This window comes from Macaca fascicularis, chromosome 9 (assembly GCF_037993035.2).
Source record: "Macaca fascicularis isolate 582-1 chromosome 9, T2T-MFA8v1.1".
Taxonomy (NCBI): Eukaryota; Metazoa; Chordata; class Mammalia; order Primates; family Cercopithecidae; genus Macaca; species Macaca fascicularis.
This window is the reverse complement of record NC_088383.1, coordinates 23162620-23180019: the sequence shown is the minus strand read 5'-3', so window position 1 is coordinate 23180019 and position 17400 is coordinate 23162620. Positions and strand designations below refer to the sequence as shown.

At 37.6% G+C, this 17400-nt stretch overlaps 1 protein-coding gene across 7 annotated transcripts in view; it reads right to left on the bottom strand.

Annotated features, from left to right (window-relative positions):
* SPAG6 (sperm associated antigen 6) overlaps positions 1 to 17400 on the bottom strand; it is a 66048-nt gene that overhangs the window by 28725 nt on the left and 19923 nt on the right. For all 7 annotated transcript variants that reach the window (XM_045399680.2, XM_005564791.4, XM_065520409.1 and 4 more), the window contains one exon: positions 14787 to 14970. In XM_045399680.2, the coding sequence (XP_045255615.1) occupies positions 14787 to 14970 (184 nt within the window). The remainder of the gene's footprint in view (positions 1 to 14786; positions 14971 to 17400) is intronic.

The window sequence follows — 17400 nt, the reverse complement described above, 5'->3', positions numbered from 1 at the left end:
TGAAAGAATTAATAGTATATACTAGAAATAATATTCATTTACTTTTTCACCCTTACCCTGCTGCCTTAATTCATACCCTTATTAAAGTTAAAATATTACATTCTTAAAACATTAGGGGTTATTTACTTTTAACCTTTTTTTTTATATATATATACTTTAAGTTCTAGGGTACATGTGCACAACGTGCAGGTTTGTTACATATGTATACACGTGCCATGTTGGTGTGCTGCACCCATTAACTGGTCATTTACATTAGGTATATCTCCTATTGCTATCCCTCCCCCCTCCCCCCTCCCCACAATAGGACCCAGTGTGTGATGTTCCCCTTCCTGTGTCCAAGTGATCTCATTGTTCAGTTCCCACCTATGAGTGAGAAGATGTGGTATTTGGTTTTCTGTTCTTGCGATAGTTTGCTGAGAATGATGGTTTCCAGCTGTATCCATGTCCCTACAAAGGACATGAACTCATCCTTTTTTATGGCTGCATAGTAGTCCACGGTGTATATGTGCCACATTTTCTTAATCCAATCTGTCACTGATGGACATTTGGGTTGATTCCAAGTCTTTGCTATTGTGAATAGTGCCACAATAAACATATGTGTGCATGTGTCTTTATAGCAGCATGCCTTATAATCCTTTGGATATATCCCCAGTAATGGGATGGCTAGGTCAAATGGTATTTCTAGTTCTAGATCCTTGAGGAATCGCCACACTGTTTTCCACAATAGTTTAACTAAACTTTTTTTTTTTAAATGCTAACTGTCAGAGGAAACTATCCAATAGCACCTTCATTATTCACAAATAATAATTAAAGTTGTTTATTGCATATATGTAGACAAAAATGTACAGTCGCCAAATTTGATGATCAGTTGTTTTTAATAAAGGAATAACTAGTTTTATTTGGCTGAGGAATAGCTCATTTTGAGTGAAGAAACGGAGGCAGCCTCCTCTGTGGTACTGTGACAAGGGAGAAGGAAGTGTCATCTTTTCACACTTCTCTGCCTCCCTCTGTTTTTCCATAATTATTTCCAACAACATTTATGAGGGTTATGTGCATACCATTTTTTGATCAGTAATAACATATAAAAACTTGGGGTGACAAGACTTTGCTTCTCACACAGTTGCATTTTCTTAAGAATTTCATTCTGTGCTGCTCTTGGAATCTGGGTTTTTGGTTTGTTTGTTTTCTAAGCTTGCAGTGATCTGTCAGTAACAGGCACGAGAAGTGTTACAATTTAAGTGGATCAAAATCTTCAACTTAGAATAATCAAAAACCTCAGTATGACTTTAGGTTTAAGTTTAAAACAAAAAGAGAACGTAAATTAAAAGGAGGACTTTTAAGATCAACAACATTCATAAGATTAGCACAGTCTAAAGCTGCATGAGTGGAACATTAGAAATGACTCCATGTTGACTGGAAGGGAAGAGGGCAGACAGGAATGTCCCTTAGCATAGCATAAGTATGGTTGTTACTAGGTAAATCAGGCAAAAGTAATCTTGCTTTAACAGTGCCTCAGTGCCTCCAACCTCTCTCAATTACGTCATGGCTAGTTGTCTGTTTAGATCAGAAGTGGTCAATGCAAATGCCCACAGGGCCCGGGAAAGTAACTATAATAAATAAATGAAGCCAGAGGATGCTTAAAAATAAAAATAAAAATAAGGTCAGGGAACGGCAGAGCAGTAGTGAAGTGCAAAAGTCTAGGTACCATCTACAAGGGGCAGCAGTTTCTGAGTTTCAGCCCAGTGTCGCCATGTAGGAATATAGATATAGGCCTAATGTTGTCAGGCCTTTTTGTTTCGTTTTGTTTTTAGAACACTGTGTGAGACAACATGGTGCTGGCCATATAAAACACATCCCTCTGTGGGCCTGCTGCAGCCTGAACCACCCCATTACAACCACAGGCTTAAATCTTACAGCCTCTAAAACAGTCCGTGCGGGGCTTTCTGGGCATGGAAAGGTGATGTTCTTTCTACTCCTAATTTTTGAAGTCATGTTTGGGGTCACAGAGGAAAAACCACTATTGTGGTTACATAAGAAAATTCAGAGAATTCTGAGAAATTAATAAAAACCTAAAAGTTGACTCATAAGAAAGGATTACTCTAAACATGATACTTGAATAATTTTTCAGCTCATAATGGAGATGTGAGACAGAATTTGAGCAAACAAGTGATCATGAGGACTCATAAAAAGAATTCAAAATGAAGAGGTTCTCCAAAAAGAAAAAAGAAAAAAATAAGTATCCAGCACACTAATTAAAAAACTCCTCTGGAACTCTAATCTCTTTAAACTTTATTGCTTTTTAATTTTTTTCAAACACTGCTTTTAACTGTTTCTAAGCCCTACAAAAGTTATATTTTGTTTCATTAAAAAATACAAGAAAGTTATAAATTAATCATTTATTTGCAGTTAGGTGGCCCTATTTATCAGTTTGAAGATGGGCTGGGTTTTGCCATAAAAATATACAGCTATATCACTTCAAAGGCTTTTTGAAATAAAGCAGGTTAAAAACAAAAACAAAAACAAAAAAAAACCCTACATTTTGCCTGGGTACAGTGACTCACGCCACTTTGGGATCCTAGCACTTTGGGAACCTGAGGCAGGCAGATTGCTTGAAGCCAGGGGTTCAAAACCAGCTTGGGCAACAGCAAAACCCCATCTCTACAAAAAATACAAAAATTAGCCAGGCATGGTGGCAAGCACCTATAGTTCCAGCTACTTGGGAGGCTGAAGTGGAAGGACCCCTTGAACCCAGGAGGCAGAAGTTTCTGTGAGCCAAGATCATATCACTTCACTTCAGCCTGGGCAAAAGAGCAAGACCCTGTCTCAAAAAAAAAAAAAAAAAACCCTACATTTAAAATTGGCTGCCACTTATATGATATTAATGTTATGTTAATAATAATTCCTCATCCCATTCAACCAAATTTTTCATGATTGGGTAAAATTATAATAACAAATATGTTGCTGCAATTATCACAGCTGGTTACTTACTGGTAACTCCAGTATGATTTTGGCAATAGCACTTCCAAAGTAAAAGAAATCTGTTGGCCAGGCACAGTGCCTCACTCCTGTAGTCCCAGCACTTTGGGAGGCCAAGGTGGGAGGACTGCTTGCATCCAGAGGTTCAAGACTAGCACGGGAAACATATAGAGACCCTGTCTCAAAAAAAAAAAAAAATCAAAAATTAGCTGGACATGGTGGCACACGCCTGTAGTCTCAGCTACTCAGGAGCCTGAAGTGGGAGGATTGCTTGAGCCCATGAGGTAGAGGCTGCAGTGAGGTGTGATCATGCCACTGTACTCAGCCTAGGCAACAGAGCAAGACCCTGTCTCAAAAAAAAAGAAAAGAAAAATCTCTTTAGGTTTTGGTCTAACCCAGCTGTTTACAACTGGTTTAGTTATCTACTGCTATGTAACATCACACCAAATTTAGCAGCTTAAAACAGCAAACATTTATTATCTCATAGTTTCTGTAGGTCAAGAATCTAGGAGTGGCTTAGCTGCCAGGTTCAGGCTCAAGACCTATCACTAGGCTACAATCAAGAAGTCAACTGGGGCTGCAGTCAACTGAGGATGTGTGTCCAGGCACACTCGTGGGAAGGTTAAAGGGAATCTTTCCGCACCCTATGGGCCTCTACATAGGCTGCTCTTGATGAGGCTTCCCCCAAAGTGAGTGATTCAAAAGAGAAGACTGAAATGTCTTTTATAATCTAAGCCTGGACGTGGCATAGCATTGCCTCTGCTATAGTGCATTGGTGCAATGGGGGAGGGGACTACACAAGGATGTGAATAAGAGGAGGCAGGCATCATGGAGGCCACTACCACAAAAAGCTTTGTTCTACACCGACACATCTGCGAGACAACATCCCTCCATAGGCAACAGTGACTCACTAGAGCTATCATTCTCAGCTGAGAGATTGACATCTCCAATTGCAGGTGGAAGTGAGAAAAGCATAAAGGGAGAATTTGCATATTACTATGTAAAAGTCTCGAGTGATTTTTATTTTCACACACACACAAATGTCATTTTTCCTACTCTCACCCTTTTTTTTTTTTTTTTTTTTTACTCTCACCATTTCTATCTCGCTTCCCTCCACCCAATCATCGGAGCAATTAGTTTAACCCTAACACATGGATTGAGTGTTTGAGCGCTTAAGGGTTAACATAAATACATACATTTGCTTTAAAGGCAAAATAATTCTGGGTCCTTTAAAAAGTCAAGTGAGTCAAATAAGTCATTGATCTGAAGTTAACAGGGCTTTAGTAGGAAATTACAATCAGCTGGGAGGTAAGGCTGCTCTCAAAGGACTCAAGTAAAAAGCAGCTTCAAAACATGGTAAGAAAAAGTCAAGAAGTTGAGACCAGACAAAAGGAAAGTGAGAAAGAAAAAAAAAAAAAAGACTTGGTTATAGCCTTGAACAACAATAGGCTGAGGAAATTTGAAGTCATTTTAGCTCCCATCCCCACCACTAATTTAGCATCAGACTTTTAACAGCTGAGACCAAGCTGAACAGAGTAACTCAAAACTACAAGAGGGTCTGGAGTGTCCTGGTAAAGTAAAAAATAACTAAAATAATTGGAATTACATCTTTACAAAGTAATGCTTTTTGAATCTAGAAGTTATTTTATTTGTTTTCCACCTGCTTTATATAGCATTTGCAACCATAGTTGTGGTTTCACTCTACCTATAATTTTGCATTTTGCTTAAAAAAAAAAAAAAATCTGCCCAGACTTCACCACTATGCGATGTATGCATGTAAGAAATCTGTACTCATGACCAGGCGCACTGGCTCATGCCTGTAATCCCAGAACTTAGGGAGGCCGAAGTGGGCAGATCACCTGAGGTCAGGAGTTCAAGACTAACTTGGCCAACATGGTGAAACCCCATCTCTACTAAAAATACAAAAATTAGCCAGGCGTGGTGGCATGCACCTGCAATCTCAGCTACTCAAGAGGCTGAGGTGGGTGAATCGCTTGACCCCAGGAGGCGGAGGTTGCAGTGAGCTGAGATTGCACCACTGCACTCCAGCCTGGGCGACAGTCAGACTCTGTCTCAAAAAAAAACCAAAAAAACAAAAAACAAAGATCTGTACTTGTACCCTGTAAATATATAACAACTTTTAATTAATATACAAAAATAATTTTAAAAATAAATAATAGAAAAACAGTTTAAAAACCATGGAAAATGCACATGTTATTATTCAAACTTCAATGGTATGCACTCTTTGCTCCAGCCCAGTGCTAGGTAAGAAGTCCCTGTCTTCAAGGAGCACGATCTGATGAAGAAGGCTAGACAGCAAAAGGCCACAGGTATTCTGATGGGATTCTCTAGAACAGGCAAAGGAGAGAGAAAACAGAAAGAGGAAATAAAAATAAAACATTGGGAGGGTAATATGTTGATGTCATGTTTTTATAAATGTAGTCCCTGGTCAGCAGTGCTTGATGTGACTCCCCTGAGTGGTTCTCACACCCTCATGGGTTTCCACTGGCTACTTTTATTCCTGAGGATTCAGCTAATCCAACATTTTTAAGTTGCCTAATATCCCACTGAGCAAATATGCCATCATTTACTTAACCAGTTTCCCACTTGAGGACATTTAATTAATTTTTGGTTTGGTTTGGTTTTGTTGTTTGCTATTATATAGTATAATGAACCTTTTTTGCATTCAGATTACATATTAGTTATCTATTGTCATGTAACACACAACCCCAAACTGAGCAGCTTAAAACAACATCACTTATTATTTCAGAGTTTCTGTGGGTCAGGAACTCAGGAGCAGCTTAGCTAGGTGGTTGTGGCTCAGAATCACAAAGTTGCTGTCCAATTGTCAGCTGGGGCAGTCACCTGAAGGCCTACCTTGGGGAGGATCTGCTTCCAGCTCAATCCCATCATTGCTGGGAAGCCTCCGTTCCTTGCTGGCTGCTGGAAACCTCAGTTCTTCACCATGTGGACCTTTCCATAGGCTGCCTAAGTGTCCACATAACATGGTAGCCAGCTTCCCCTAGAGCAAGTGGCCCAAGAAAGATACGTGCCCAAGACAGAAGCACTGATTTTTTTTTTTTCTTTTTTTTATCCAGAGGCAGGATCTCACTCAGGACAGAGTGCAGTGGCACCATCATAGCTCACTGCAGCCGGAAACTCCTGGGCTCAAGTGACCCTCCTCATCCTCTCAAGTAGCTGCACACCACTACACTCAGTTAATTTTTTTGTTTTTTGTTTTTTTTTTTTTTGGAGATGAGATCTCGCTATGTTGCCCAGGCTGGTCTCAAACTCCCAGCCTTAGGCAATCCTCCCACCTTGGCCTCTCAAAGTGCTGGGACTATAGGCATAAGCCACTGTGCCTGGCCTCTTATCTTTTATAACCTGCTCTCAGGAAGTGACATACCATGACTTCTGCTGGTCACACAGACCAGCCCTGGTATAATGCAGGAGAAGTCTAAACAAGGGTCTGAAAACCAGGACATATGATCTGGGAGGCTGGCTACTACAGTCATACACACACATACACACATGTCCACAAGTATACACACATGCATGTATGTATACTTGTATACATGTATGTTTGTATACATGTATGTATAAACAAAAATAACACACGTCTTTTTAAGACCACAGGATTACCAGCACATTGCCTTTTAACAAGTATCTACAAAGCATAGACACAATAATTTCATGTGCTATCCAATAGAAATGTTATCCACATAACGTAATTTAAAACTCAAAATTAGCCACACTTTAAAGGTAAAAAGAAATAGGTGAAAATAATTTTAATATACTTTAACACAATATATCTGAAATATAATTTCAACATGCAATCAATGTTTTAAACATTTAGTGAGATATTTTACATTTTTTCACACTAAGCCTTGGAATCTAGGGTGTATGTTGCACTTACAGCATTTCTCAATTCAGCCACTACATTTTCATCAGAAATGCTCAGTAAGTATTTAAATTTCAAAAAGTTTACAGTTGAAAAGGTAGATTCACATATCCAAGTTGCTCCAATTATACCTACAAATTTTTAAATAAGTTGAGTATCAACTTTTAATTTTACATTAATTAAATGGCAATAAAATAAAAAATGTAGCTCCTTAATGTGCACTAGCCTCAGTTCAAGTGTGCAAAAGTCCCAGGTGAATAGAGGCTACCATACTGCTAACACTGTAGTGTGGGATCAAAGGGGATCTAGAGAAATGGTCTATGGCTAGTTATAGCACAGTGACACCAAAAACGCTAGAGGTCCTATCTTTGAAAATCCTTTGAGGTGGCGGGGCATGGTGGCTCACACCTATAATCCCAGGACTTTGGGAGGCCGAGGAGGGCAGATCACAATGTCAGGAGTTCAAGACGAGCCTGGCCAACATGGTGAAAACCCGTCTCTACTAAAAATGCAAAAATTAGCCAGGCGTAGTGGTGGGCGCCTGTAATCCCAGCTACTCGGGAGGCTGAGGCAGGAGAATCGCTTGAACCCAGGGGGGCGGAAGTTGCTGAGATGGCGCCATTGCACTCCAGCCTGGGCAACAAGAGCAAAACTCCGTCTCAAAAAAAAGAAAAAAGAAAATCCTTTGAGGCAATTAACTTATTCCACACTTTTAGAGCAAACTGGTTCATTCATCTAAAACCCTGATAAGAGCAAACCAAGCTCCAAAAATTAACTGTGCAAAATCAGTCAGCTAACATGATGAAAATACAGCTCCTATTTTCCTGTAGACTGTGGATTTAAAAATCTATGGGAAAATAAGATGATGAACATGTCTTATCTCAAGGTACAATTCTTATGCTAACCAAGTCCTGAGTTTCTAATAGCAAACTCTCTTGTAGACGTTTGTAAAACGCTCAACTGGAATACTTTCAAATTTCAATCAAGTACATTTTGCTTCATGTATTTCTAGAAATTCAAATGTAAATAAAAGTGGGTTCCTCCCCCCAGTATCAAAAATGCATTAGGCAGATTTACAGGCCAGTGACTGGAAAACAAACTAAGTTCAAGAAACAATAGAGAAACATGTCATGGTGCATTGTTCAAACTTGATTTATTTCCAAACCACCAGTATACAAAATATCCTTCTCTTTATCCACTCAGCACACATAGACTTGACATTTCTCCCACAGGTATTTGCATAAAGTCAAAAACAAAGATTTAAACTACAAGAATTGTAGGTGTTATCAGGTAGAGGAGGTATTTTGTAGGACAAAGCACTTTCCTTCCTCTTACTACTGCATGTATCACTTCCTCCTGTATTTCTAAGCCAAGGACTGTTCAGTTGTTATCTGGATGTAACAAAGTTCTTGAGAAAGTAAAGATTCCTCTTTTTGCCATTGTACAAAAAATGTAACCCGTAATTCATCTTTTTTTTTTTTTTTTTTGAGACAGGGTCTCGCTCTGTTGCCCAGGTTGGAGTTCAGTGGCACAATCATAGCTCACTGCAGCCTCAACCTCCTGGGCTCAAGTGATCCTCCCACTTCAGCCTCCCAAATAGTTGAGACCACAGGTGCACACCACAACATCTGGTGAATTTATTTTATTTTATTTTATTTTTACAGACAGGGTTTCACTATGTTTCACAGACCGGTCTTGAATTCCTGGGCTCAAGTGATCCTCCCATCTCAGCCTCCCAAAGTACTAGGATTACAGGCACGTGCCACTGTGCCCAGTTATAATTCATCTTTCATTTACTCTAATGTATAGTCACCCAATGCATTATATATGCTTTTTAATATAGTATTGTACCTTGTGTCAATGTTTGTCTAGATGACCTTCATGCTCATCTGTATTAATTTTTCTGCCTTAGATTATAAAGTCCCACACATGAGGTCTTAGTCAATTTATTTTACTTTATACAGTTGGAAAGATATGGGAACACAGACATAAATGCCTCAAGTACATTTTGATGATTACCATGATGATGACACTGTTAAATAAATGGATTGCTAGCCTCATATAAAAAGTTAGAGGCATGAGTAACTTAGGAATCTGAGCTTATATATTACATTTTGTTGCTCCAGATTCTAAGTTAAAAAAAAATTAGAAGATTTTATTAGCCAAGAGTTCCCAACTAAAAATATTACAAGAGGGGCCAGGCACATGGCTCAAGCCTGTAATCCCAGCACTTCAGGAGGCTGAGGCGGGTGGATCACAAGGTCAGGAGATCAAGACCGTCCTGGCTAACGGTGAAACCCCGTCTCTACTGAAAATACAAAAAATTAGCCGGGCGTGGTAGTGGGCACCTCTAGTCCCAGCTACTCGGGAGGCTGAGGCAGGAGAATGGCGTGAACCCAGGAGGTGGAGCTTGCAGTGAGCCGAGATCATGCCACTGCACTCCAGCCTGGGTGACAGAGCAAGACTCCATCTCAAAAAAAAAAAAAAAAAAAATTACAAGAAACAAAAATACAAAAGAATCACAACTTTTTTACCAGCACCACACAAACTGAACCCTAAAAATAACCAACCAATTAGGTAACTACCAAGTAAAACAAGGTTATAATTAATTAAAATGTTCTTTTGTTTAGCACATTTGTTCTTGATGCCCAAAGAACATAGAGGGATATTTATTTTCACTTTATACCTTTTTCACTAGCACCTAAAAAAATACAAATATATTTGTGAAAATAAGTGTTAGGATAAAAATAAATGAAATATATAATATATGTTATCCCACATACCTCATTTGCCTCTATGTTTGTGTTCCTCAACCCCCACAATAGAAAAAAAAAGATATAAAAAGAAAGATAAAGCAGCAAAATATGTTACTGGAACCAACCGAAATCTATAGGCGTCAGTAAAGATGGCTGTCTGCAGGCCTTTAAAACAATTTTTAATTACCAGGCTCTAGTCCCTTCTCCCCATCCATTCTCCCTCTAAGAAAAACCAAAGTCCTTAGCTGTTATCTCTGATATTTGTCACGAATATTTGGGTTTTTTAAAAGTTAATTACTTTGAAAATTGCTAAGACTAGATTTTGTGTTCTCACCGTAAATAAGTAGGTGAGATTTTTTAATTAATTGCTGCTTCCTAAGCCTGTTCCGCACATTTAAGCTATTGATATTTGTACATGGGTGGCATGAGAAGAATATTCACAAAAATTCTGAATTTTAAACTTTTCATTTTATCATTTAATCATTTGATATATGATAGAAAACAATCGGGCTGCCAGCTCATCTTGAGACCTTGCTTACATTATCTATCTAGTAAAGAGGATACAATCGACTCAATGTTTCCGTCATGTCCACATCAGCCAGCCCCTGCAAGCACTGCTCATCTCTGGCGCAGCAAGTTCATCTCTCAACTGCCACAGAGCTGGACAGAAATCAGGTCCACAAGAGAAGGAAGAGTCAACCAGGTGGAAAGCAGCCAACAGAGATTAGAAACAGAGGTATCTGGCAAGACTTTCAGATATTACAAGGAGCCAAAAAAGAATGATGAGATCTTGTACACTTTCCTCCCTCACAGTGTAAAATGCAAGAATCTCTGAAAGTGCTGAGCAGTTGCCAAGCAGTTCCAGCATAAACTGCTGTGTGACCAGAATAAATCCTTTAACCTCTCTACTTCAGTCTCATCATCTACATGACAATCATATCAATAATTTAAAAGTTGTAGAATGTCTAATCAAATGTATTCCTCTTTGCCAGGCTTGAGATAAGCCAAAGTTTACCAAAAAGAAACACCTTTTTTTTTTTTTTTTTTAGCTAAAGCTCCCAAAATAAACATTTAAAAATCATTTTTGAGCCCAAATGTGGAAGACCATTCACACAAAACACTTCCGCACACTTGCAGCCAGGCTGCTGCTCTCACCTCAGTCCCAAGTGCTCTCATTGTGGCCCCTGTCTCCACAGAAGGCCATTCATTGGAAGCACTCTCCACAGAGCCGCAGGACTTCAGTCACAATGCCTGAGGGAGGCTGCTGGGGACCAGGGGAGGAAGGCCTGGGACCTCCTGCAGCAGACTCCCTCACCCACCTCCAGCAGATGAGCCATCAGCTGAGGAAGCCCAGTGGCTGGGGAATCCCACCATCCCTCCTTCCTTGCCTATCACGCTTCCAGCTGGCACAGGCTCTCGAGGCACCCTTTCCAAAAGCAAGACTATTCCTTGGAAACAGTGACAGATTTCATATTGGTTGAATAAATAAATATGTTAATAGAATAACTATACAATATATCTATTTACAAAACTGCACTTGTGCCCCTTACACTTATACAAACTTTTTAAAGTTTAATGTATAAAGTGGGCATGGTAAGAGATTAACAACAATAGCTAATAATAAAAGAGAAGAATTATAACAATAGACTAAAAAAAGTTGTGTGAATGAGGAAACAAAAGAAGAATTCTGCAGAGTGGGAAAGGGTTACAAAAAGTAAGAAAAGAGAAAGCCAATCTGAGAAGAATTTTACCTCAGCTGTCACTAAGGAGCAGGAAAAACTAGAAAGAAATCACTTATTTATCTGCAAAGTCAGAGGTAAACATTGCCATGTGTATTCAATAACTGGTGATTCAATCATAAAATGTAATGATATGATTTGTACACAGTTGAAAAAAAAAAACCCACCATTCTGGTTGTCAGCCTGAAGTTCCCTTTGTTTATCTGTAAAATGCTTCAAAATCTATACATAGAAATAAGTTTTAGAAGTTGTATTTTTCAAATAAGGAAAAGTCAGGTAATGCCCATTGGCTTCTCTCTATAATTATTTTAATTGTGTTTCCTATACACAGAACTTTTTCCTTCTATTGCCTTTAAAGGTACACATTATTTCTTTTGCATCTCAATTTAAGGTTTATATTTCTTAAACTGTCTAACAAACAGTTTTCCACTAATATTTATTAATCTCAATATATTTTGCTTTTAGGAAATCATAAAGAAATTAGGTTATTTTCAAAAAACAAACAAAACAAAAGCCAGACGTGGTGGTTCATGCCTGTAATCCAGCACTTTAGGAGGCCAAGGCAGGCAGATTATGAGGTCAGGAGTTCGAGACCAGCCTGACCAACATGGTGAAACCCCGTCTCTACTAAAAATACAAAAATTAGCCGGGCATGGTGGGGCGCCCCTGTAATCCCAGCTACTCAGGAAGCTGAAGCAGGAGAATCCCTTGCACCTGGGAGACGGAGGTTGCAGTAAGCTGAGATCGCACCACTGCACTCCAGCATGGGTGACAGAGCAAGACTCTGTCTCAAAAAAAAAAAAAAAAAAAAAAAAAAAAAATCAGGTTATTTGGAGGTAAATCCTCCATTTTCATTGATATGGATGTGAGTGATGACTTTTATTATTTACTAGGCAACAATTCCCTTTCCTTCTGAGAAATCTATGCAATAATATCTTCTGGGAGCTTCTGGATCCCAGGCCCCTAACTACTGTGAAATATTGAAATTCCAGTGGAAATTCCATGTGGGAGCCAGAATATAGCAAGAATTTGGAATGGGACCCCTAAGACAGATCCTGTTTATGAACTATAATCATTTTGCCCCAGACTCAACAAAACGAAGGGGTGGAAATGTTATCTATGGGGCACCTGCTTCAGAGAGTATCTATACAGTTGTCCCTCAAAGCTCTTTTCCAACGCTCATGTTACAATCTGTAATGTGTCCCTCTGGCATAAAAAAAACTTACTAAATATACTCTTGTAGTTCCCCATGATAACTAGTTTTTGATTTAAAACCCTGCTGTAGTTTTCACAATCAACATGTACTAAACAATAGTCTTAAGGTAAACATATTTGGAAAATCAAAATCTAGATTTAAGAAAATAATAATTTGTAATTTAATTCTGAATAATTCTAAGCATGACAACAGTTGTCTTTTTCAACTTGCCTTTATACTGTTTTATTTCTATTTTGTCTGTAATAATGTCACCATTTTAAGAACCAAATTAAATATAACCATAGGAGAGCCTCTTCCTGTTTCTGTTTTGAAGTTTTTCTTCAATACTGTTTCAGGAAGTATTTAGTGAAGCTGTATGGTATAGTAGTTAACATAGGCTTTGGAGTCAGACAGACTCAAATTCCAGTTCCATCATTAATATAATTTTGGATATCCTTTCTAAAGTCCACTTTATTTCTCCATTTAACAGGGAGAGTAATACCTACCCAAGGGTAACTGCAATCAAAATGAGATAATGAGTCTGAAGCACACAGCACAGAGCCAGGCATATACTAATTACTCAATGCACAGTAGCTAATATTTTAGACATAGACACACACTGAAAATCTGGAACATGAAGAAAAAATTCCTTAATTTTACCACCTTAGGAAAACAAACACGATTTTTTTGTAATTACATCCACATAAAAACTTATTTTTACATTATTATAATTGTAATACACAATTTTATATCTTTTTTAACATTATAATCACTTTTCCATGTTACCATGTAGGTTCATAATTACCTTTTAAATTTGTTGCCTGAGATTTCATTAAGTTCCATAATTTATCCACTAAATTTCTGTCAAATATTTGAGGTGTTTACAAATCATGCTATAATAACATTTTCATGAACATAGCTTTCCCACCCTGTGGAATTCTTTCCTTAGGATGAATTCTCAAAGCAGGCTTCTTTAGGGTAGCCATGATCTATTTCACAACTTTAATAGTTTTGTCAAACTGCTCTCCACCAGTTTATACAATTTGTAGTTCCTCCACCAATGTGCACACATGTCATATTGTCCACTCTAACCTTCAGTATTAATACTAATATGTTACATGTACTGAGTATTTCCATATGCCAAGCACTGATCTAAGTGCTTTACATGTATCACATCATCATCCTCACAACAAATCTCCAATGTAACCACTATTAGTCATCCTCTTCCGCAGATGAGGAAGCTAAGGCTCAGAAAGTTTATAAGCCATGTCCAAGGTCACACAGCAACTAAATGGTAGTATCTAAACTAAACTCAGACCCTGTCTAATGCCACGGTGCTCTTAATCACCTGGCTATATTGCTGCTTTACTGTTCTGCCACCACCCCCCACTCATATAACAGGTTAAAAAGATCTTAATTGATGTTTTTATATACAATTTGTTGATTACTAGCAAAGTTGATCATTTTTACATATGTTTATTTTAAAACTGTATTTTCATCTTATGTTATTTGTTCATAAGCAACTTCTGTAAAGTGATGGGGAAAATTATGTTCCTCATGTACTTTTTACCAATTGGGTGCATCAACACAATCCTCTCACAAGAGGCCCAGGTCCCTTCTTTATGACCCCACTGAGCTGTCAGTTTATAGGAGAACATGCTCCTTCTCTTCTTCCTGCCCAGTATGAGTTGAATACCAATATTTTCCAGAAAGTTATGTCCATATCTCCTCAACATCACTCACTCGTGATACGTCTTCTGGTTGGTTTGGAACTCCCTATCATGAATGGGCAGGAAGACCAAATGACCCCAAGAGGGTGACTAACTAAAATAATTTTTTATTAGGTTGGTGGAAAAGTAATTGGGGATTTTGCCATTAATGGCAAAAACACTTTTGCACCAACCTAATAACTGAACCAATTTACCAAGGCCTTTGAGACTCAAGCCCACTCTCCCATCCCCTGCCACCCCTCTCTCCTTTTCTCCACCTCTTCAAATTTCCCTTCTGTGAGATAAAGACTGAAATATATAGGGTTTTTCTGTTTGTTTGTGAATATATGATCCAAACAACTTGGCCATCTTTCAAAATGTACTTCTCATCACATACAGAAACATCATTAAAACCCCATCTATGTTTTACTAAGCAAAACTGGATTTACCTAATAAATCTGAATTGTAATAATCCTATTTTAAAATATGCTCATGCATATTTTAAATTACCTGCATTATGTCTTGCAATATATCTAAGTGCCCAGGCTGCAGCCTCCTTGACTCCAGGGTCAAAATCTTCCAAGCATATGACCAGTGTATCCAGTGCTCCACAATCAACTATTGCCTGAGCTAGCTGGGGAGAATGTTTACCAACCGCTCGTAACACAAAGGCAGCTGCTTTCTTGTAGAAGCGCTACAAGGGTCAAACAGACAAAACTCAAAATGAATTGAGTACTTAGAAAACCAAAATCTAAAATAGACCAAAACTAGCATAAAAATAACATTAATGTAAATAAAGCTCAACAGCTTTTGAATATAAAAGATGAAAAACATCCTGCAAAATAATTTTGATTATTTGATGTGCCCTCATTGCTTCTGTTCAGTAACTAAACTGAAAACAAGGTATGTTTAACATTGTATTTCAAATGTTTTATCCTGAAGCATGCATTTGGAAATTGTATAAAATTATAAACATACTTTCCACAAATTCATAAAATAATGAGATTTTATGTATCTGCATTACACCAAAATGTATTGTTTGACCCTTGGGAACTCTTAGATTGTTAGCATGTGCAACTAAGCTCACTGTCAACTGACCAATTCATTTCCTTTACTTGCCCTCAGTCTTTAAGCATGGTAGGCCTTTCATGACCTCAACTAATCTTTCTGGTGTCCCCAATTATTCTGAAGTAACAACCATGTCCCAAAATGTGCTTACAATCATCAAATAAACATAAAGGCAAAACATTAATGACATATTTTAAAACTTTTCCTGGCAAACAAATCAGCCAAACAATGGGATATAAGTTATTTTCTCTAGAAATGCTTTTTTTTTTTAAGATAAAAGCAAATTACTTACCATTTTGTAAATTTTAAATACTGCTTCATATTTATATTTCCTATAGACACATTGTGTCTGACTAAGGAATGAGTAAATAAAACTAAAACACAAGACTAACATGTTTCTCTTCACATCGCTAAAAAAATTAAATATATAGGAAATATGTGGCTGTGACACTCACTATGGTTTTATGCTTAGCATAATGACACAGTGATGGTCTCCTCTTTCTGTTATTAATAAAACCCACTTAATCCCCTATTTTACATTCTAAGTTTCTATTTCTTCACAGTGACTACTAAAAAGTGACTAGTTGACTACAGCACCTGTTTTGAAAGCATTCTATTCACTTAGACTATAATATTGATACAATGAAAATTACAGGAGAAAAAAATACATCGAGTATATCTTAAACATAGTATACCTTAAAAATCAGTATATGTTGCTAATATAAGAAACATGCTATGTTAGTACTGATGTTTTTGATTTGACATATTTTCTTTAGTTTCTTAAATTATATAAGTAACCAAATTTCTACTAATTTACTATAAATATTACTGTAGAGCTTTGAAGTAGGTTTCCATAGATTATTTTCTTACAAATGTGGGGGAAAAAATGGTGATACATTTATTTTCATTACTTTACTTTAGCTAATTTGACTTTTTATAGTGCAGAATTATCAAATTTACAGACCATTTATGGGTATCAATAGTCACTATTAATTACAGTGCCTATAACTCACACTTTCTGATCTCATTCCCTCTTTCTCCTAATTTTCACTTCCCCCAAATTCCTAACACTCTTCTCTTCCATTCCTCATCAAAAGAAAGGCCAAAAAAAAAAAAAAGCAAAACCACAGGACTTTGTACCTCATAAAGAAGAGATTAAATCTCCTGTGAGAAATGACTTAAAGGCTGGAAGGTGAGGGAGACAGAAGCTGGTGCAAAGGCTTCGTGTTTTCACTGCCTCCTCACTTTTCTGCTCTAGTGTTTTGTCTCTCTACAACTAATTAACATTCATTCAACTTAGAAAACTTCTACTGAAAATCTTCTACGTGGGATACCAGAATACAGACTCTGCTCTCAAAAGAAAGAGCTAAGAGTCCAAGAGGAAGAAAGTCCAACAGTATTTGATGATAGAAGGAATACCCACAAGAAAAATAAAATTTCTGTAACTCCTTGTAGAGCTGTAACAGGCATTAGTTAAGTGACTCTCTGATCTATAAACATAAGGCAAATTTCTGCACCATTAGGATTTATTTTTATTCTGGCAAAATACACATAACATAAAATTTACCATTTTAACCATTTTAAAGTATACAAGTTAGTGGCATTTAGTGCATTCACAATGTTGTGCAACCATCACCACTGTCTAGTTCTAGACTATTATCATCACCCCAACAAGAAACTTCTTACAAATAAAGCAGTCACTTCCCATTCCCTTCTCCTTCCAGCCCCTGGCAACCACTAATCTGCTTCTGTCTCTATGGATTTGCATATTCTGGATAGTTCATATAAATGGAACCATACAATCTGTGGCCTTTTGTGTCTGGCTTCTTGCACTTAGCATAATGTTTTTATGGGTCATCCGTGGTGTAGCATTTATCAGTACTTTATTCCTTTTGTGACTAATAATCCATCATATGGATATACAACATTTTGTTTACCCATTCATCTGTTGATTGATTTAGGTTGCTTTCACCTTTTGGCTATTGTGGATGCTGCTGCTATGAACATTTGTGTGCAGGCTTTACTGAAGCATCTGTTTTCAATTCTTTTGGATATA